Source organism: Apus apus, chromosome 3 (assembly GCF_020740795.1).
Source record: "Apus apus isolate bApuApu2 chromosome 3, bApuApu2.pri.cur, whole genome shotgun sequence".
Taxonomy (NCBI): Eukaryota; Metazoa; Chordata; class Aves; order Apodiformes; family Apodidae; genus Apus; species Apus apus.
The window spans coordinates 80,888,507-80,911,642 of NC_067284.1; the positions used below are offsets into that span (position 1 = coordinate 80,888,507).

The following is a 23,136-nucleotide window of genomic DNA, read 5'->3' on the forward strand; positions in this document are numbered from 1 at the left end:
CTGGTCAGGAGTCAGATCAAGACTCAGAAGTGGAAGATCAGCTGTTTCTCTTCTTGAAGCCAGATGTCAGTCTTTCCAGAAGAACTGTTTACAACAGCAGTTTACTTCTACACATAAAGACCACTCTTATGGCACGCCTCCAGGTTGCCAGATATTATGGAATGATTTTGTTTTTCACAAGTTTCAATTAACTTATATGAAAATCTCTTATTTCTTCTACTTTTTCATTGTAGTTCTCACTTTTTCTGACTGTGAAGGACAACTTCAAAACAACACAAAAATAACAAAACCAAACCAAAATGCCTTAATGGAATTCTTGTAGAACTTCACTACTTTTTAAGCAGTCTATAATTCTGGTCGGCCTTATTCCATGGCTTTTGGGGAAAAGCCATGGAAGAGAGGGGAGGATGTTGCAAAGTGTAGTAGTGTTGGCATGCTCCTGTTCAAGTTGGAGGCTGCCGGCTTGGAATTGTTTAGGGTTTAAAAATTTTATTTATTTAATTGAACTCAAAGAGCAGACTGGCCTATGACCACTATCCAGGTTATTCACCCAGTTACTAGGAATTCTGAAACTTACCGCCCTTCAATTTGTTTTCAGAATGATGCAGTAAGGCAACATTTTAGTACTTTAAACCTACCTGTCCAGAGGAACTGCACTCTGTGAAGAAGCTGGGTTTTCGTTTAGCTATTAAAGCAAAGACAAACCAACCCACCCAGAAAAATGACATTGCGCCAAAACCCAAACCAAACCTTATGCATTTTATCCTCATTTTCTATTCTGGTTTGGGTTTGACCATGAAATTCCTATTGGAAGTACTGCTCGTTTACTTGTATTTCAAAGAAAATGTCAGGTTTTAAAATATATTTAGAAATCACAGTACCCAAAAAGGTTAACATATTTTCTTTGGGATGGCTTTTATTTTTTTTTTGCTACAGTATTTAATTACAAGCTTGGGTGATGGTTTCAAACACAATTATTTACTCCTTTTGCTAAAGGAAGCTTAAGTTAAATTTGTTACAAATAGTTATTAGTCCTTCCAAATGGTCTTGGTTTTGCATTACAGTACAAAGTAGGCAAACGTTTTCTTAGGAGGGTAACGTCCCTTTAGGCTATTGAGAGGAACAATACCCAGTCAGAGAAGAATCTGAACTTCCAATCTACTCTGCTTACTCAATAGTTCAAGCTTTCCCTTTACACCCCAAAACTCTAAACAAGAGTTTCCCTTTTTGTTATACTACTTCCTACTGCTTCTCACCAGGGCTATGCATTTTCCAAGTATAAAAGCAAAGATATAGGAAACATTTTAAAATACAGGCTGTGTTTAGATTACAAACTTCTGCTGGCATATCTGGGCTGTGGACTATCTGCTTCCTTACTGACATGATTTGGAAAACAAACCTGTAGTATAGAGTGGCTCGGCTACAGCAACGGTGCTTTTCTTGGTGTAGTCTGTGCTTTTTGGGGTGTGGTTCCTAATTACATAATCAGAAAGCTTTTTTTGGCAAAGTATGTTAAATCTACATCAAGTCTTGGTTTTGCTCTATCACAAGAAAGACTTCAAAGAATGAACTGGAAGGTGGGGGTTTCTAGTAGTGCTGCAGGTGATTAACTTGCCACAACTTCATAAAAGGTACACTATCAGCCTTAAATCCAGTCATATTTTAAGAAATTATTTTGAACTACCCTCAAGCACTGAACCATTCCCTGGATTTTCCTACCAATTACAACTGGTTTTATGCTGGCATGTTTTCCTTACTGCCAAGCAGAACAGCCATGAAGAGTGGCAGGGAAGGAAAAAGAATAAACAAAAACTTACAAGCAAGTGTTTCTCTGTTTTCTTCCTACTTATAACAATCTTTGCTGTTGCTCAGTACTATTTTATCTCAAAACAGTCAGACCAGCAGTCACTGTTCAAATCAACTATTCCTTTTAGCTTCGATTTACCTGACTACAAGATCCTAATCATTCAGGTCAGCCAGGCAGAAGCAATGTCATCAGCACTGTAGAGAACAGAGGATACAGGAAGGCCAACATTAGTCCTTCCCTCCCACTCTTTGGACTTCAAGGCAAAGCAAATTTTGCTACATTGGTAGCTGGGAGTCTGATAATGTACTACAGACAATGCTAACTATTTGCACTAACAGAATTGCCACACATAGCAAGGATTAGTACCATCAGTTTTTTATAAAAGAATGCCAACAGAAATTAGATCCAGATTTAACCACTTAGTTGGAACTGAGGAGTGAACAGCTCAGATCAGGAGCTGGGCAGCCTGTGTACATGTGCCCCTTCTGCTCCCTCAAATCCTGAGAGACTTTGCAGGTGTGGTACCTTGGCATAGGCTGGGAAGGCTGGAGAGATGCTGCAAGTTACACCACAAGTGTAAGTTAGCTGAGTTACACAGAACGCCTGGCTGCTCATTTTTCATCAGGAATGTGGTGGTCAAGTGTTGCCCAACCTTTTAATGATTTTCTTGTAGGCAGTTCTGCTGACAGTAATGAGTCTTTGCACCGGGAGGAGAGGATAAATCAGACATACCAGGATTTGGACCACTGATTTAAAACTGAAATGCTTATTAAAATTGCTTTGACTTTAAATAGCTTTACAGTTTTAAATAAAATAATTATTTAAAAATAGTTTTAATTAAATGAACCTAGAAGTAGAAGATCTTTGATGTCCATTTCTGATATACTTTTGAATAAATAGTTCTATATTTACCTCTTGATCTTTTTGGTGATGAAGTGCACAAAAACTTAAAAAGATTTTTTTAAGCTGAAATTAATAGTTGTCTCTATTTAGGAATGAACTTAATGTCTTGAAACACTTGATGCAAAGTTACAGAAACTCAAAATATATTCTAACTACATAGTCACGATAAATACATATTTTAACTGAATGCATGCTTTACTCTGTGAGTAAATTACCAAAATAGAAAATCAAGATTCTCTTTAAAAGAAAAACTAAATAAATAGACAAACTCAAACTTCAAAAAATAAACTGAACCAGCCAGTAACACTTTAAAATATAAAAGTGTCTTTCCCTTTCTCCTTTAGATTAGCCCAGCATTATAATGCTCGGAGGATGACAAACAAAATATATAATAAACTACCGTTCTCTAGTTTCTTTCTGAAAGTAAAAGTGTTCATTAATTTGGGCATTTTAAGTGTGCTAGTTTAATATAAAGCTGCTCATGAGGCTCCCTAAGGTATAGATAAACTAAGCCTCTGCAGTGAAAACAAAAAGAGAAATCATACATGCAATTTATTCTAGAAAAAAAGGTGATTTTAACTTTCACTTAATAACACCCGTGAAGTATAACAGTGCATTAGGAACAATGAAGCTCACTAGAGGGACAATTTGCTTGCAAATGCCAGAAAGCGTGATCATTTAATGTTATAATTCTGAGCAAAATCTTGAAGATTTCATTTCATAGTATTTTACAAAGTAAGATTCTAAACCTGAACACACTGCATCATACAACAGTAGTAAGCAGAAAATCACAGAGTGGAGTGAAGTGGACCCCTCAAAAATGCTTCTTCCTGAGGTGTAAAGGAATCATTTCACACTAACACCTTTGGCAGGGCTAGGCCATTGTGCTCTGTGCAAGAACAGTTGCCACATGTTGACCAGTATAGGCCAAAGGCCTGTGTATCTAATTCTCACCTTCACAGTTATGTCAGTGTTTCTCTCACATACCACAGAGGGAGGGCTGAGCACCAAGCAGTAGAAATACCCATTTAAAAATTACTCTTTGTACTGATTTCAATGTGTTTGATAGAAAAAGAACAGATTGTGCAATAGTCTCAGAACCACAGGGCAAATAGCTGCAAATGTGCTCTATCTGCTGGCACTACTGCCCTGGAGTACTGCTGTGCTGCAGGTCTGCAGTGAGCCTCAATCTCTTCTGTTGGATCAGTCCCACTTCACATAAGCATTCAGGCATTGAGAGAGGCTCCAGCCACACAGTTCAGTGATCCTATGCACTCATCTGGGATGACTCAGACACGAGCCCTAATTGCAATACACTTTCACAGACAAAAGCAAGGATCATTATTCCTCATTTATGGAGGAGAAACTGAGGCACAAAGTGATTTCTGCAAGTCAGTGACGTAGCTGGACAGAAAATCCAGTTAGCTCAACACCTGCTACCAGGTGCTTTACAACTGGCCAAAGCCACTTTACTATTTAACATGAATAATTTACTAAACATCTTACTTTTGTTTCTGTGTTTAGTGAGAACAATGATTTCTTTTTTAACCTTCCATTTCTAAAACAGCCCACACAATACTGGAAGTAAAGTTCCAGAAAATTTAGTGAAATCTGCCAGCAGATTTATCCCACTCATGATATTCACTGTAAGCAATAAGATAGAGGGTCAGGTGTTAATCACTGCATGAGGGCTCCATGAATGTTGCTGCACTCTTCTCACTCCACTCAAATACATGGCTCACCAGGAGAATTAAGATGGAGAAAAACAGTGAGACTTAAAAGAAAAATGTTTTCATAAAACACAGACTTATTGCATGATAGCTGGAGGCAACACCTTTGCACAAACAGCTGTAAATTAAAGCTGTCCTTTTACTAAGCTTCCAGAGATTGCTTATACAATGTGTGGCAATGGGAGAGCATACAGAAGACAGTTTATTTTCTTCTTTATTCTTCACTTTCTCAAGCTGTCAAAACGCTACTTGCCTACTCTCAAAAGGGTGAAGAGTAACTTTTTATTCTCCCATACCACACTGCTACAGCTTCAGATGTGACCATTTTGCCACCTGATTGCTAAACTAGAATTTTCTTGATTTCTAAGTAAATGTGCACGTATATCATCAAATACACATCATCTGCAGGTGGCAAGTGTTGGAGAACTTGAAATCACAACTTTTTTCTACCCTCTCCAGTAACCATTGACAAGCTCTCAATGTGCCATGTCCACTCATTTCAACTATGAAAAGGCTATCCAGTGTTTGAGTTCTTCCATACGTTGCAAGATATAGGTATAATAGAAATCCATGTTGGCTGCAAAATCAGTACACACAGGGGATTCCATGTCACCAAAGGTGCAGTACAATGCAGTTCCTCCAATGCTAAGGAAAACAGTTGCTACGCACAGCAGGATCAGCAAAACACAGGAGCCACCAGCTACTTCATCTGTAAATACAAGAGCAGAAAAGGTGAAAAAGGACAGTATTACAAAGCAGTGTGAATGCACGTGAGAAAATATGAGATAGATTTTTACCATGAGTGGGTCAGGAGGTAAACACAATAATGCTCACTGTATCAAAGTGACCATAATACATAGCAGGAACTGTATTCTCCATCCAGTCTTTTCAGAAACCTAAATTATTATGTAGCTTCATTTCTGCAACCTGTGTACCTGTCCTTGCTAATACCATCTGGGGAGTCAATCCACACTGAAACAAAATATACCTAACTATGAGAATGTCAGAAACCAATGCCTTCCTTCATGGAAATAGTCGAAATGCAACCTAAGCTTTGAAACTAAAACCAGTGGAAATTTTCTTGCTTCATTTGAACCTGCACTACCATTCTTACTTTGCTTGTACTGACACTGAGTGAGCTACCATGAACTGTTTGTGTTTATTCTCACATTTTGACTGCAAGCATCAAAACAAAACCTTAAGGAAGGCTAATGTGAAGGGTTATTTTACATCTCAGTTATTCTTTCGGAACTCTGCATGTTGTTTTTATTTCAGAATAAGAGCAATAAAGAGGTTGCAGAGGTGCTGCTACATCCTCACAACCTCATGTGTCGTTGGTAATTTGTATGCATGAACAACATCTGCACCTTCTGTCAGACTGAAGAAGCTCTAAGAAAATTTCTGGACTCCCTTCACTCTACATTAGGGAGAAGAAACAAGGGAAAAGAAGAAAAAAAGAAGAAATGTTCAAGAATTTCTGGAATCAGATTTAAAATATTAATAATAAACAACTTGCCTTTTGAATCACTAAATCCCTGGGGGAAAAAAAAATCAAAGAAGAACTCTAATTGATATTTTACTTAAAACATAAATTGTTTTAAAATAATTTCAAGAAAAAATGTTCCTTTCTGGGCAGTGAATGGATTTTATTTTCAGTGTATGAGATACACTTAATACACTTTTAAGCACTAAGGATCTCCATTAATATCAATTAGTGGCTGGCACACACAGTAGATCTAGAAAGTACTATCATCAGTAACCAAAAATATTTTTCTTAACATCTCTTTAGTTTGAATGAAAGAGATCTTATATGTCAAGGAAAGCATAACAAAATAATGTATTTCTTCTGAGGCTACTTAGCCCATCACAAGAGTAGTAATGTGTTTAGCCAAATTTAATGACAGCTAGCAAATTTATATATGGATGTTTAATTATAAATTAAGGTTAATATCTGACAAACTCCAAACCCACAGTCTACTAGAAAGGGTTGGAAAGTTACCTGTGGACAAAGCACAACAGACTTGTTTCTCTTCTTTACCTACAAGGATTAGATTTAGGCAGAAAGCCTACACCTCCCACGTCTAAGTTCTAAACATTAGGTATCATTCACAAATCATTCAGGCAGCAGAAAAAAAATGTGACTTCAGTTTCAACAAAGCTTTAAAATAGAAATGTACTTATGATATACTTTTGTAGTTGTTACCCAAACCTGGTACAGAATACTCTTCAATCACCTTCACTTATTACTTGTTTGAGTTTTAAAAAGCGAACGGACACCCTACTTTGCCCTACTCTTGTGAACAAAAATTTCAACATCATTTGCACTCCAAGAGTGCAACCCATGAATGAACAGCTTTAAATTACCTTGATCCAGTGTGTCTTCTGTTTCTTGGAATCGCACTCTTCTCTTTGTTTGCCTTTGCTGGACTTGAGCAATTGTTTTTCCTTCCCTGTCATCTCTCTTCTTTAGTATAGACACCAATCCCTCTGCTGGGGCAATCTATCAGGAAAGATAGTGGGTAGCACAAGAGATGTGAGAACCATGAGATCTATTTAAATATAACTTTTAGGAGGAAATGAGCTAAACAGTTAAAAAATGGTTTGCACTCTACTTTTCTTAAACATGGCAGCCCTTGAGAAATCTCTTTCTTGGATACAACAATTTCACAACATGTAAGTCAGCTGCAGAATCATTCTGCTGTCTACTGACTGCTTGCCCTTAATTGCAATCAAAGTTAAATACACATACATTCACTGTTTGGATCAAACTTTGTATTCACTGCACCAGTTCTTTTGTAAGCTCACTTTATTAAATCACATGGGTCGGGGCAGTGGTGAGGAGGGTTTGTGTCATAAACACGATCATCAAAGGGCAAACAGAAGTCAATGACACACAGCTGCTGCCTCTCCAAAGATATAATCCTGCAGAGACTATCAAATATTTATTGTCAGATTAATCTTCCAGCATTTCAATTGTTTTTTCAGGGTGAATAACAAGCCACAGTGGGGCCACAAAACCAAGAAGAGAACACAGTGGTGAAAAAGAAAGCTTCAGTGCTCTGGATAGATTCGAGCTCTGTATCGCAATAAGTTCTCTGGATCCTTCCCTACAGGCTGATCACCCAAACAGCTTGCACAAACAGCAATGCACTCCATGAGTCAACAAACCATAACTTCTCTTTCCTTTGCTACAGCATTTGGCTTAGCTGCAAGAGTATATAGTAAGCTATACCAGGATGTTACAGCAGCCTAAACAGCCTGTAATTTCCTAGTTATTAGAGAAGTCAAAGTAGGGGAAGTATCAGGAGAAAAATGCTTTCCTATGCAAGTAGTTATTGGTGTGCTAGTAATAAACAGAAATGAAAATAGGAAGCGTATTTAGACATGCCTTTTTTATCCTAAGATCATTTTTACCTGAAAAAAGTCTGTCATCTTCATAAATCTGAGCACAACTTGTAAAAACTTATTCTGTAGATCACTGATAACATTTGTGAAATTGAAAAGTAATCTGTATGCATTTGTGCTACAGATAGGAAAATATACTGACTCCTTATCTCCCTCCATAAATCTAATCAAGTTAGAAGACCATGCATAAAACCTCATTTGCATTGCAATTACAAGAGCTGTAGAAAAACAAAACCCAAATTACTTCATGACTTATGCCCCTAAACTTGCTTCATGCTTATATAATACATCAATGCATGCTGTAATCGAGGAGATGGTGCATTGAACACAGTGAAACACAGAGCACAATCCAATAGGCACTGTATCAATTACTGCATTTGGCATTTGCAACATTTTAACTGGTAAATGTGGCAATTGTATACGCAGGTCCCTAGTCCAGCAGTATTTTACAGCCTTCAACTGGACAAATAACTCTGCCCAACTCAGAATTGATCACTGTGGGCACAGGCTTAGAGTCTTAAAATTTTTCCCAAAATCACAACTGAGAGGATCAAATTGATCTCTGCCACACATTTTCCCTTTTGATATTCACTTTCCCTCTTGATTATCTGCTCAGGAGCTTGAATGGATAATTTAATGAAACAATATACTTACAAAGTAGTGGAAGGGTGGAGACAGTGGAAAGAAATTCTTAGGTGGAGACAGTGGAAAGTAATTCTTAAGTCAACATATGAAGGACCACTATTTGGCCAAAATGAACCAGAAATAATAGCCCACAAGCGTCACACCACAATAGACAAGTACATTGCAGTGAAGCTTCTACTGGTAATGTTACATTAGCCTTGCAGAATTTATCAGGCCAGCCAGAAAATGAACACTTATGCTTCCTTGTTGCGATAAGGAATGGGGATCATGTAGGAGTGCATTAATTTGACTTATTTATTTGGAAGGATGGAGATGAAATTATGTCCTTTAAAAGAGCAGATTATTTTAAGCTTCTGTGTATGGCACTGCTTTCATAAAGAGGATCAATGGTTCCTCTGGCACCACCCACACAGCAGACTAGCTGTCACCTGACATGCTGTTTGCAAGGGGACCAGACTGCACTTGGTGGGAATGTCACCCAGGGATGGTGGGGTGTTTCTACCAGGCTGCACTAAGATTAATATGTGGTGGTCTGTTCTGTGAGCAGTCATTTCAAACTGAGATACTTCATTTTGTCTGTTGACCCTTGGTAGTTTTTGAATGACTGTCTCACAAGCTCTGTCTTCTCCAGGCTTAAAACCAGAGGACTATCCTTGACAGGATTATGTGGAAATGTGTGCCTCAGTGATTACAGTTATGTAAAAAGCTTGCAAAGGAAAATCTTGCTACAATGAGGTTCACTTACTTTCTGTGTCAGCCTACATGGCTATGTTTCAGGATTTACTTCTAAATATATTAAGAACTAATTGACAGAACACAATCTTTTGCTTAAAAAGGAGGAACAAGGGCTTTTAATTTTGCAATAAAATCAGTGGGGCTGGTGTTGTTCTCCTGTCCCAACAAAAGCCCTTGACTGTATTTTAAGAATTTCCCCTTTAAATGACACGTAACTCATACCTATAGGGTTTCATCTGCCTTTGAATTTCAGAAGTCACATAATTCAGGCTTATGTTTTGTTTTGCAAAGGACCGACAAAACTATGCCTCCTTATCAGGATACAGTTTGTTGTTAAAATTCAAACATATGGAATACTGCATAAAGCAATATTTACACCTTGTTTTTTACCATATTCCCCACTACCCCTCAAAAATATTTATTGTAAAAATCACATTTTATTTTTCTTTATTTTCAGTCACAAAAATGTCAATACAGTAAGTTTCTCACATAGGGTCCATCTTGCTACAAATAAACTCTCAATTCCATTAAAACAATTGTAAATGTATTTTTCTACCTTTAATTTAGAAAAATTTCAGAGCAATATATGAACTGATTGTATTTGATCCATCTCCCCTTAATCCAAGGAGAGGGAAGTAGCTGCCATGCAAGACTTGAAGTTCTCCATCCATTCTTCAGGAGGCAAGAGGAATTTAAAAGGCAGAACACATTATTGAAATTGGAAGCTAATGAGGGAACTGTGGTTAATAAGTTGACCACAAGTCAAGCCTCTGCCTGACTTGAACCACAGAAGCAAAAATGTAGGCTGGGCTGCACAGCAAAACGCTCTGTGTTACACAAAGGAGCTTCATAAAGGACCCTACTGAAACATCAAACATTTTCTTAATTTTAAGTTAGATAATTAACAAAATATGCTCTTGGAGCATCTATGTAACTGAGCTTCCTCACTCAGCTCTGGTGGCCTTCACAAAATCTTTTGACTGGAGCTTTTATAACTACTGTACAGGAACTGTACATGGCATATAGGTATGTAGTGGCATTTTGACCAACAGTCAAAATGTAATGCAGCAATGACTTCTAATTGAAACTTTGCTAAATATTTTAGCTTTTCTCTTTTTACCACTATTAATACTAGGTGATTCTGCTGAAGTTTAATATCCTGGCTGCAGAATAAGAAAAAATAGGTTCTATTTATACTACCTGTCTCTTCTCATTTTTAAAGAACATGCACTAATAAAATATTAAAAAACCTTTTTACATTATGCATATTTTTTTCCAAAAAGTGCTGTGTATATAAACACCTAAAAAAATTACTATGAAAATCAGGTCCTGCACTTCAAGCTTTTAGAGAAAACAGATTAAAATTGACTACTGGAATAACTTGTAGCATACAGAACTAAATAAAACCCCCCAAACCAGAGACACTGCAAGAAAATTTCATTTTAAGTATTTTTGTCTGAATGCAGAGAACTACTCAAGGAGGATTTTTGTTTGTATATTTTTCTGTGGGCTGTGTTCCTTGTTCAGTTACTTGGCAAAGGCCTACAGTTCCATTTCTAGCAATACCAGATTTTTTTTTAAGCAGTAATGCATAACTATGACCAACTGAGAAAAAGCAAGACTGCCCTGGTGTAAGCTGTAAGCAAGCACCTTTGCTAATAAAATACATTCGCTATGTGAATAATTTGACTTTGAAAAGCACCTAACTTAGCAGATTCAGTATTCATACCACAGCATCAGACTCAAACCATTTTTCTGCTAATACATTTCCTGTGTAGGTAGTGGGGCTCCTTTATGCAGCAATAAATAGCTCAGATACCCTGTAAGCATTTCACATGGAAGCATAAGTCCTGCGAGCTTGGAACTACAGAAGCCAAGCTATGCAAGAAGACAGGGATGTCAGCAAGGCATTGTCTCCATACCCAGTACAGATAGGCACTTCATTTCTGCAGCTCCTAGTCAGTACATACTCAGCATGACTTTAGAAGTCTTGGTGTACAAACAGCACCAACCAAAAGCTACTACTACCTTATGTTGTGGCAGAGTCCAACTATCTTTGCTTTCAAATAGATTTCAAATTATAATTTTTGAAGAACAATGGGTATCTGTTGCTGCCAACTGCTGACTGTGCTTCAAAGCTCTCTGTTCCCTGTATGAATCTAGTTTCTATAAAATGACTGATTTCCATCATTTGCACATTGCTGTGCATGGTTTGCACTAGTGAAGAAATGCCTAGGATAAGGAACTGTACAATAAGCAAAGCACTATTTTAGTTTCGCAATTATTTTAAGCCAGAGTCAGAATTTAGTGTATTTTCAGTTTTGTGATTAGTTATTGTAAATGGTAGCCCACATAAAAGCGAAATCAGAGAACTACATGTTTCTTTTTCTGTCAATATGGGTGAAATGAAACTTCCTAACTGTAAATTCTACACAAATGCTTTTCTCCATTTTCAATAAATGACTATTACATCTCCATTGAAAAATATTAATGAAAGTTTGTCCTATCATATGATTTTTGTACCTATGTTATGAGAAATAACCTTTATTTCTGCCTTCCATTCTAACTTATTTGTGGCAATTTTGTAAATACTCCATGACAAGTTTTATCACAGTTGATAACGGAAGTATTTTTTTTACTATCACACTGTTACATTTCATGTAGTTAATTGAATTAATGTGGCTACCGATGCACTGTCTAGGTATTTCTTTCACAACTACTGTATGAAAACTTTGTCACATAATTACATGGCCACAGACTGAACAATGCAACTTCAAAGGCTTCAGGATCAGTCTCCTTGTCAAAACATCAGTAGAGTCTTATTTTAGCACTAAAACAAGATCAGTGAAAGCAAGTTAACAGTGCTGCTTTCTCAGGGGTGCCAAACTCTCAATTCCTGGTGTTTTTAAGTGAAGCTGCAGGTGCCCACCACTTCTGAGAAGCAATCCCTAGGGTAATGATAAGTGGTAAGATTAGCTGGAAAAAGAAAACAGAAGTGTATAATGAAATAATACAAGCTACTGTGCTGTCCTTAACTCACCCTGCTGCACCTAGACTTTTCAGGTAGTGCAAAACAGCCTCAGATGCTGTATAATACAGATTTTAATCAGTATTGAGATTAATCCTTCTTCTCTTCTCCCTGATTTAAACCTTCTGCCTCACATACAACTCAGGCCTCTTGATAAGAATGATTCAAAAAAAGCTCCCACCAGTGCCAGACAGCATTATGCCTTATTTGGCCAAAAAAAGTACTGTGGAAAAACTCAAGGTGCTTTGTCCTCTCCAGAGACTCAACACTGCCATCAGAGTACTGGCAGTCCTAGCATCGGGGTAGCAAACTAGGACTAAAACTAGATTCCCTGTAAACCATCAGCATTGGTCACTGGCCCAACTAATACGAGTGTAATTTTTCTATCAGTATCAATTTGCTGCTTTCTATCCCATCCTCTAAAATGCAAATGGTACAAACATAACAATTTAAAAATAGTTGGTAGGATTTTTCTACATGGAACAGAACAGCTCTCTCGTGTAGCATAAAATGCTGAACTTTCAGTGTGCTCAAAAGAAATCCAATCCTGAGGCATGGTATTTAAAATACTCCTGTTATACATGCATATGGGCTTAGCACTGTCAAAAAAATGCTTTTTTTCAAAACCATCCTCCAAGTGAACATAAGCCAATGGATTTAGTGCAAAAGTTCGATTACATATATGAAAATGTATGTGGGTTTGCACGTCTGCATGCTGTCAAGAGCTTGTCTACAGCTCTGTGCACATGGCCCTCAGTCCAGGTAAGTGGCATGCTTCCTGACACCCCACACAAGTAACAGGATGTTATAGGGACAGGTCAGGATGAATGATCTTGGAAAGCAAAAAAGCTGTTTAGGTGGGCAGAAAAAACAAAATGCTCCATTTACAGCTCTGGAGAGTTTTGCCAAACGTGTAATAACATCAGCATGGGTTGCCAGTATTCAGTTCCTTTGGCTGCTGTCCCTGAGTGATTATGGGTTCTTGGTCTCTGCCATTAGCTTCTGATCTATAGAGAAGTACTGTTACTTTATTGCCAAGGGATGTTGCATTGTTAAATGCACTAAAAATAGAGATGAACTAAAAAGATACCTTTTTACAAGTCTTCCCCCTCCAGCATCTGGAATCACATCATTTCACAATAATCTCATTTTTTCATTTAAAGAAAAAGCTTTTAAGGTCCTATGGTTGCAAATGCACCAAAACCAGAAGACAAATAAAGCAAAGATGTCCTCATGTAACTTGCCAAAAAAGTCCAAAACAATAAATCTTCTATATTTTTGGAACAGCAAGTCAGCTTATGAAGCACATATCCTTGTTGCAGCCTATCAGCAGTGCTTCAGAGAGGTGGGTTCAGGCTTCGAAGCTCCTTCTGAGCTTTGGTTGAACAACAAAACTGCCTAAGCTTGGCAAAATAAGCCCATACAATCATATACAGAATTTATTACATATGTAGTGCATAGAAAACCAAATTTTATTCTATGAACAAAAACAAACCACATTACAGCATAGGCATTATGTAGATCTTGGATATTAAATTGTGATTTAACAGGAATTGTCACAGCCCATCTCCTAAAAGGCTCTGCCAGAATAAATAAGTGTTCAGACTCATAAGTAAAAATCAATCTAATTTATAGAAACACAGAGCACTGCTGGTCTAGGAGGCAAGCAGGCAAAAAGAAACTTTTTTCTAAATTAACTCAGACCAATTAAATAAGTTTAGATTTCCTTTCAGATTAAAAAAAGTGATACATGAAAGAGTATTTAACACATTTTGAAGTTGGGAATATCTAAAATATTTCAACTGAGATAAACATGGATGATTTTATAGGATTCACAGTATTTACCTCAGCAATCTCTATCCTTCTTGCAAGCTCATCAAGAGAAGAAAAGCTGTCATCTAGTGATAAAGCTTCCAGAGAGTTGTAAGATGCTTGTTCAGGTGAAATATCTGGAACAGTGTCCAAGTCCTCTTGGTTTGTTAAGTTTGCAAATGATTCTTCGGTGTCTATTATGTTACCATTTAAAAATCTGAGAAATAAATCTTCTTGTTCTTCATTATTTATCTTCTGCTCCTGTCCTGCAGTTCTCTGTACTTCCTTGCATACTTGTGAATGGGCAGCTCTCTCAGGCTCAGACACTTTATTGCACCCAGAGCACACACTTGATGCAGTTCTGTCCCGCAAAGATTTATCATCATCATCATCAGGCTGTTCCTGTTGCTGCTCTAAATCACTATTTCCAAGCTGGCCACTGGCAACTTCTGATGAGCCAGGAGCATGTTTTGACCTGAGCAGATTTCTATTAGTTTGCACATCTTTATCAGTAGGAACCAAATTAGTAGGCATATAATCAGCATCTGTTAAAACCAAAGCATCGACCATTGGCTGCAGAGGGAATTTCACTCCAGGCTCCCCAGCTGTGCCTTCTAGTTGTTCTGCATCCTTAGAGAGCTGTCTTTCTCTCAGCTGCAAACTGTTATCTTTACCGGCATCCCCAGATGATAAACAGCCTGAAGAAGGCCTGCCCACTATCCCTGTGGACTGGGTGTGTGGCTTCAATGTAGATTCAGCACTGCAGTGCTGCTCCTCCATGTGGTCCTTTCCTGCAGCTACCCAAAGGCTTGCTGCCTCTGTCTCTCTCTCAGTTTTGTTTTCCCCTGGAGAGCTAGTGCTCAGCTGTTTATCTTCTTTCTTTGGTCCAACGCCAGGACAAGTTTCAGTACCTAAGTGCAACAGGAAAAACAGTTCCAGTGTTTTTAAATGATTCAAAGGATCAGCCCAGGGGGGAAAGAGTATACTGTGATTTGATAACATTGTAACCTAATGCTTTAAAATGCACTCCCATAAAGGGCAGGTATTTTACGCTCCAGTCAGAAGAAAGGTTTTGTTAGTAGTCTGAAAAGCTGACTCTTGATTCAATGAAGTATTTGGGCACATTCCTGCAGGCAAAGCACATACTTTAGTGCCCTACTGAAAAGTTACTCCCATACTTCAATCACAGTGTGTATGCATCTTTCTGAACAGCCATGTTCCTCGTAAAGCGTGTTTTCTGTGAGTTATCTCATGGAAGCCTGGAGTTCAGACAAATGCACTTTATTACAGAAAACTATTTGAGTGCTAGTGTACCTATCACACAGGGAGACAGCTGCATTTTCTTTAACAAAGCTGAAAACATACTAATTTAATATTTTTTAAATGCAATTCTTTTAAGTGGATAACAATCTCCTTTGGCTAACACTAAATTAAATATCCAGTTACAATATTTTACATAACAGATTACACCAGAAGTTGCTTTTTGGATAGGTTAGTTTACATATAAAAAAATGCAACTGGATGCAGCTTATCTCTGTATACACATTTACAATACAAATGAAGCCTGAGTTTTCTTATCTGAAACTTCAGAGAGAAACAAGGGGAATTCTAGATAGCTTGCGAGTTCACCTACTATTGGTATGATCTGCTGGTGAAGGAGTAGATGGTTAGCCCAAGTTCTCAATAAAATTATTAGCCATTATGAAAAGCTCAGAGCCAAATCTCCCCTTTTAGGCTTATGAAGAGACAAAGGGGGTGTTTAGAATCAGAATACCAAATGAAGCTAGCTAGGACAGAAACTGTCATTTATTTCATACTTTAATAAAAAATACGTTAAGACTATGTTATAGTAGGACCACTGTTGCAGTAAGAGTAATAACCTCAAACAACAAATTAATACCTCTAGAAAACCTGCATTGGCATTTTTTTTGGTTATAGTGAAAAGCAGAAATGTCTTCTGAATAGATGCATGAAGAGATCAAACAATGGCCTTATTAACTATATACGTTCTCACAAGAATGACTGAAGATCTCTATACCAACCTTATCCTTCCACACTTGTTAAAATTTCACTTAAAATCTGAGCAATTTCCTGAAGTTGTTACATGAAATAGGGTCACATTTGATTGCCTTTAAAAAAATGTTTGTATTAATTCACTGTGTTGAACCACTTTATTAAACTATCCCCATTTTAAAGGATAATGAAATATAAGGTAGCACAGAAAAGACCAATTTGGAATCTGAAAAAGAGAATATTGAAATATATCAAAATGCAGGAAAAAAAACCCAGAACAATATTAACACATAGAAGGGGTATGGGGAACCTAACTTCTGTGAAACATTCAAAGAAGAAATGGGAATGAGACAGGGACTTTTTGAAAATTAGACACAGATGAGTAGATAGCTCAAGGGATTTGTAACAGGATACTGAGCCCTTCACATACAGGTCATGAGTTCAAACACAGCCTAGATCATTGGTGCAAGATTTTGTTACCATCTGTCAATTTTTCCTAGTGGATACACCCACACTACAACAGGCACCTTTATTGGCAGCCCAAATTGCAACAAAGATTAAATGGAATAGGAAATTACATTCTTGACCATGAAAGGTGGTCATTGAGCTCAGGGTTCTGTTCCTAAGAATGTAATAAAATGATCCTGGCATTATTAACTACAGACATAGAGGAAATGAGGTGCAATGATCATTGTTACATTCCACATCAAATTTTCAGCTACTTTCAATATTTTCTTTATACCTATTTCAAAACACCTGCTTTAGACAACCCATGCACACTATAGACTCAAGGCAAGTTAAGACAGATACTTGAATGTTTAATCAGAAAAGATGCTTTTTCCTACTTCTTATTGATAATCGCTAGATAAATTCTTATTTTGGGTATATGAGTTCACATTAAGGATTCTTCAAACCACTTGAGAATCCCCTTCTCCTGTCTCAGACTTGTACTACTAGCAGCTGAGTGAAGTAGTTCTCGCCACAGATTGACAGATAAATTTCCAAGAAAAGAAGAAAAAGTTTACACTCTTCTCATTTTTTATGATGTAGAGAAAAAACCCCACCCAAAAAGCAGAAAACAAGCATTCTAAATTTTCAGGGGGAAGGCCCATGCATTTGGGCTAATGCTGAACAGGAAAGTTGAAATATTAAGGAACTATAGTTACTATAGTATAGGATTCTGCTGTGGTTCAGGCAAAATCAAGAGATAGCCCCAAATGGCCATATTGCTTTTAGTCCTGGGCTGCATCCCTCTGCCACAGCTTAACTATTTTTTGCCAGCACTGAGCGGTGTACACAAATTCAGAATTTCAGACCCTCTTTGTCCCATTTCTGTGTCAGTTCATACTAATGCCTTCCCTACCCAAAACCTTCAAACTGCAACAAGAACGTTAAGCTCCTCGCTGCTGATGCATTGACTCAGTGAGAGGCAGCAGTAGCTAACTGACCACACACTGCCTGAACAGACAAAACATTCATCTGGAAAATTCTCAGCAGAAATGCTAATTTACCAACATATCACAGGAACCAAAAGATTTTGATGACATTTTGACAAGAATTACATTAGAAGAAAGGCATGAAAAGACTCCACAGTTTATACCATTAATTCCACACTGAGTTTAATATGTCTAGATGTTGTACTACAGTATTTTAACATTAACACAAAATGCTCCTTAATTCAGAAGTTTCAAATGTGCAGAAATTCTGCTCTCCAAAAAGCTTTTGATCCCACTTGGAATAAAAACAATGGAAAAATGTTAAGTGCCTTTTTTTTTTTTTCCCTATGGGAATTTCCAACCATCCAAAAATAAAAAGCATTGGGTTCTTTTGATCTGCTTCCTAAGCTGTAGAACATGTTTCTTTCATGTTTTCAGTGTTTTGGGTTTAGTTAGGTTACAAGAACAAAGACCAAGAAAATACAGTATAGGGGCCACAGTAAAAAAGGATGAAGATGAGGAGGATCCACATGTAGAAAATTGTGGTTCTGTATCTTTGTTAAATCCTGATTCTCCTGAGCATCCTGACTGATACACACTTTGTTCAATAGTTTAGGCTGAAAGGGACCTTCTGAGGTCACTTAGGCCGACGCTCATCTTGTAAGAAATTCTAGCTTTTTTTGAGGAAAGGTACTCAGTTTAGGCCAATTTTGGTAACTGGAACATGGCAGAAAAAACCTTTTTGCTCAAAGGAGAGGAGAGAAAAAGCACAACCTGGTAGCCTACCAGTGTTCTTTCCCCATCTCTATTTTAACAATTCATTAATTTGCAAATGTTTCCTAAGAACCCAATGATTCTAAAAAAACCACTCTAACCAGCCACTGCCCCAAAGGCAGGAGGAGGAAAATGAAACTGACATATGTGTACTGAAAAAAATAAAATGAAGTATGTTTTTCTCTTTAATGCTCCCCCGCCCGCAAAGCTTCCTAATTTTCTGTGCTGTTATAGAAAAATGCATCTCAAAATCAGTATATCACATGTAATTTAGAATATGCCACAACTCAGAATATTTGTCATCAGATTGCTTACCCTGTATTTTATACATACAAATAGTGTATCTACTCTCTAGTTTTGTAGCTCAGGTAGGCTGTTGTATATGCATGCATATTTAAAATACATTCTTTTGATGGAGGCTAGCACTAGGTTATAGTTGGACTCGATCTTTAAGGTCTTTTCCAACCAGCATGATTCTGTGATTATTTTAATTACAATTCTGAATATTCTGAAGGACAATTGAAATTGCATAGTACATCCAATGGGCAGTTGTGAAAAAAACTAAAATTTGCACAAATGGATGAATCTGTGAAGATCCAACAAATGAGTTAGCTTCAAATGAAACAGCTTCACAGTCATTACAGTATAACAGTTAAAACATCTAGGTATACACACACATACATACCTGGTTTGAAAGCAGTAGCTTCTTTTTCCTTCAAATTTTCTGATTCCATTAACTGAAGCAAACAACCACGTTCCCATGTATTTTCTGCAGCTACTAGCTGTAAAATATGATAGTATTTCCTGTAATTTTTGGAATTAAACAGGAGCACTGTGACTTTTGAGACATCCAAAATTCCAACAGTTTCTATACTAACCTGGAAAGATTATTGCTAATAAGTGTCTTTTTAATATTATTAGATATCTTTGACAAAGCAGAATTCAATTAAATAGCTGCTTACCTTATTTTTGGGTGTTTGTGGCCTGCAGCAATAAAGAAGAAAATGATAAATTAAACAACTTGGTAGCAACATTCTTCGTAACAAATGTCATGGAAATCTTTTAAGCCTTTGCTCTGCTCTAATACTGGCACAGAACTTTTTTTACATTGCAACAGTGAAGCATGCTAGCATACTTTCAAGCATAGATCTGTTCCATATGTGAATATCATCAGAAGACCAATTATCCCAAACATTGCTCCACCTAATTGAGAAACCAGTAAAAATAATAATTACTGCAACTTATCAAGCTATGTAATATCCTGTAAAACTTTACGCTCAGAGGGAACTTTACCAACTTTAAAAATCATGTAAGGACTCAGCCTGTACCAGTATTAAAAAATACAGATCACTCTAACAGAGACTGAGGAATAAAAAAACCCCCACAAAACTTATTTCCCTCTCCACAGACCTGCTTATACTGGGACATATTTTCTAGGAACTGCAAGCTACAGCAGCTTCCACTGATTCCACTGGGATTTACAGGTGAGTCAGCACCACTAACAGTCCGAGTGGACCTTGCAAACTGTGTAAAAATTAATGCACAATGTGTTTTATCATGCACAATCTGGCTTGCAGCCTTTCATACAGCAATGAAGAATTTTGAGAATTTTGTTTAAAGCTACTGAAAAAAAACAGTAGAAGTAGGAGATGAGGGAAAAGTACTGATGTTCGTACTCCCAACAAAAACTTTTAAAGTTGCCTTGTCTTTTAAATTTTACCGTTTAAACTTCAAATATGGGACACTCAAAACTCTTCTTAAAGAACAAACATACCCAGTATGTAGCTGTAAACCTTGAGTATCAGAAAAAATAACATTACTTTCAATTACAACAGCAAAATGCTCACATTTTCCAATACCTGAATGTTATTCATTAAAAATTATAGTTTTATTTACAAAATAAATTGAGATTAAAATTTAGGGAAAACACATATGATACAAAAAAAGCAAATAGGCTTTAGCCTGAAGAGTTTGGAAGAGTAATAATATTAAATACAGAGAAGTAATCATGGCAAATGAACACAAACCTTAATTTTTATTAAATTACAGGGTTTCTCAGGACTAGGAATGATGTTACATAACTGAAATTTTGAATTTTAAAATGAGGCTGCAGAGGAGAATTCGACTGATAAAGCGGAGTTACTGACAACAAGGTGACAACTGAGGTGACAACAGGGAGGTGGTGCCAGTTGCAGCATATAAATCACAATAGACTTAAATCTTAATCTTTCTGTGGGCTTGCGAGGTCATGGAAGGAAATGTAGGCTGAGGAACCCTGCAGGCACTCGGAGTACAACCTCTTGGTAGCAGCAGGCTGCGGGTGTAAACATGCAGCTACAGTGCTACAGCTGCCTCCTCTTTCTGTGGAAATGCAGTACACTTCCAGGGGCTCCCGCCCAAACATGTTCAGGCTACAAGTAAGCAACCCCTGCCTGGGTTCTGGCAGTCAGCATTTGTGTTTTCAAAATTCTGTAATGGTCACCCAGAAGGAAAAATGTAGGAGTGAAATCATACTCTCTATGAACAATTGGAGCATTTTGGCCTTTGTTACATCCAGACTGACTAAGCCAATGTACATGTACTTGAAATCTCCCCATCTGACTGAGCATCTCCCCTGTCACAGGTTGGTCTTTTCATAGCCTTTGAACATGGTTAGTTGCCTTATTACTGTTGGCTGATATTTGTTCAGTAGCAGCTGGTGTAATTTTTTTCTATCTGTCTGTTAAACTCAATCTCTAGTAGGTACAACACTCACCCACGAATAACAGATCATCATCTTCTTCCCTATGGTTGCAATCCTGTATGTGATACTGCCCAGAAGAGCATCCTGGGCACTGACAAAAGCTTGTGATACTGTGATATACTGATTCAGGAGGCTGCTGATTCAGACAAAGCAGGTACAAACAGATTTCACAATTTTTCAGAATACTGCCACACTGGGGAACTACAGGATCACTGCTTCATAATGTTTATGCAACTTGTACAAAAGCACTAGAAGTTAACAAAAATGACTTGAAGCATTAGAGGAGTATCTTAAAATGTCAAGAATTTGGAAATAAAATCCTATAGGGTAGATGTGAGTGCTGGAGTCTGCTGGGCAATTGCATTTAAAAACAGTGATTAAAAGAATAGGTATAGAAACAATCAGCATCATCACTTCTACAGTCTCTCTCTTGCTAAATGAACACCATTTGGTTTTTACTTTCCTGAAAAGACTTAAAAATTAACTCAAAACTCCCGTTTTTAGCAAGCTAATAATTTGTGGAAACCGTTCAGACCTAGTTCATATAGATCCCTCAAACCACAGTGAAACACTGAAAAGTGACAGTAAGGGAAACATTTCAGTTACGTAACAAAAAGAACCACCACTTTATAACCAAATTGACTGAAGTCAATGGGATGCACCTTTTATTTTGAGACTATTTTAAAACACCTATACTGGCGAGTAGGTAATGACTGTGCTAACATATTAGTACTGGAAAAGTAATAATATTCTTATACTCACTGCTGATGAGAAGAGCAAACTCTCGTAAGCTTTTCCAACTCTTCACCACTTAGTTCCTTAGCTGAATTCCTCAGTGTTGTAATTGAACTTGGAACTGCTGTTTTCCATTTTCTTTCTAAATTAAATCAAAGTAAGTTTTAACTGAAGTATTATAAAAGTAGTATTTGCTTAACATAAAACCTATACTTGAAACTAATTAATGGAGAAATATTGACAACTCTTCTGCATAAGCTCTCCAATTTTGTTTCAGACTATGCAAAAAAAGCATTGTATTTCTTCACTACACACTTTATTTTCATCACATCATATTCACCAACACTAAAGCAAAAATAAGGTCAAAACAACTGCTGATCAAAGTCTCAATTAATAGAATAAAAAATGACAAACTATTTGGACCTTTTTCATGAAATGTGAGAAGAAACCTAAAGCAGGAATACTTTTCTTATAACAAGCTCAGCGAAATTCTGATGTAAGTGCTGCTTTTGCAGGGCAATATCTTTAAGCTGGGAAAATGTATTCAATTATTTAGAAATACAAATCAACTCTGTCTTCTACCATATTAGTGTAGCCTGTACTCACCCCACTGCTCCTGTATGGAAGAAAGATTTGCAAGCAGCTGCTCATGATACAGTCGTTCAAGTTGAATGAACTTCATTGCCTTCTCATCTTAATGGAAGGTTAAAGAAAAATGCACTCATACATAGATGTGTTACCATTTATTAATATTTGTCACCATATTTGAAAGTGCAATCATCATGTATCTGACATTTGACATAATTGAACCAAAACGAATAACGGCTAGCATCCAGATTTCTGCTCAAGGAAGAAAATATAGCAGACATTAAAAAAGCAAGTAAGAAGTAAAATAAGTTCATGAAAGTTCCAAAAATGAAAATCCTATTCTCTTCAGCAGTGAACTTGATGCCTTAAGTCTACTAAATTTTTTTCTAGAAAAGAAACAAGTGTTACTATGCTGAAAAATCTTATCAGTAAATTCAGTAAATGGAAATGAAAAGCAAACCAATTATACAAATACCAGCATGTATTTACCAAGAAATACAATTATATGTCAATAACCATAAGTAACAAAAAATATGGCTCCTTTCTACTGACCAACTCAAGATAGTATTGAAGAAATTTCCTCATCTCCAACAAAAAATACCCTCCCGCTTTTCAAGCATTATATACAACGTTAGACAAAAGAGTTCACCTTTTGACTTCTTTCTGAAGATTCTGCTTACTTTTCTTCTACATGAACAACTCTTTCCTCTCCCTTGGGGTTATCAATATATTCCCAAAGGTACACTGATAATTATAGATTTTTGTAATAGACAGGATAATTC

The 23,136-nt window shown here is 37.0% G+C and overlaps 1 protein-coding gene and 1 long non-coding RNA gene across 6 annotated transcripts in view; one reads left to right on the forward strand and one right to left on the reverse strand.

The window, feature by feature from the left end:
* The window catches only part of LOC127382430 (uncharacterized), a 48,489-nt gene extending 41,041 nt beyond the window's left edge, over positions 1-7,448 (forward strand). Inside the window, exon 3 of the long non-coding RNA XR_007888950.1 lies at positions 7,426-7,448. This is a non-coding gene — a long non-coding RNA (uncharacterized LOC127382430). The remainder of the gene's footprint in view (positions 1-7,425) is intronic.
* The window catches only part of CNST (consortin, connexin sorting protein), a 48,369-nt gene continuing 26,131 nt past the window's right edge, over positions 899-23,136 (reverse strand). For all 5 annotated transcript variants that reach the window (XM_051614027.1, XM_051614025.1, XM_051614024.1 and 2 more), the window contains 7 exons: positions 22,373-22,459; positions 21,794-21,908; positions 19,251-19,272; positions 18,974-19,070; positions 14,099-14,976; positions 6,805-6,940; positions 899-5,149 (listed from right to left, as the gene is read on the reverse strand). In XM_051614027.1, the coding sequence (XP_051469987.1) occupies positions 4,944-5,149; positions 6,805-6,940; positions 14,099-14,976; positions 18,974-19,070; positions 19,251-19,272; positions 21,794-21,908; positions 22,373-22,459 (1,541 nt within the window). In that variant the 3' untranslated portion in view covers positions 899-4,943. The remainder of the gene's footprint in view (positions 5,150-6,804; positions 6,941-14,098; positions 14,977-18,973; positions 19,071-19,250; positions 19,273-21,793; positions 21,909-22,372; positions 22,460-23,136) is intronic.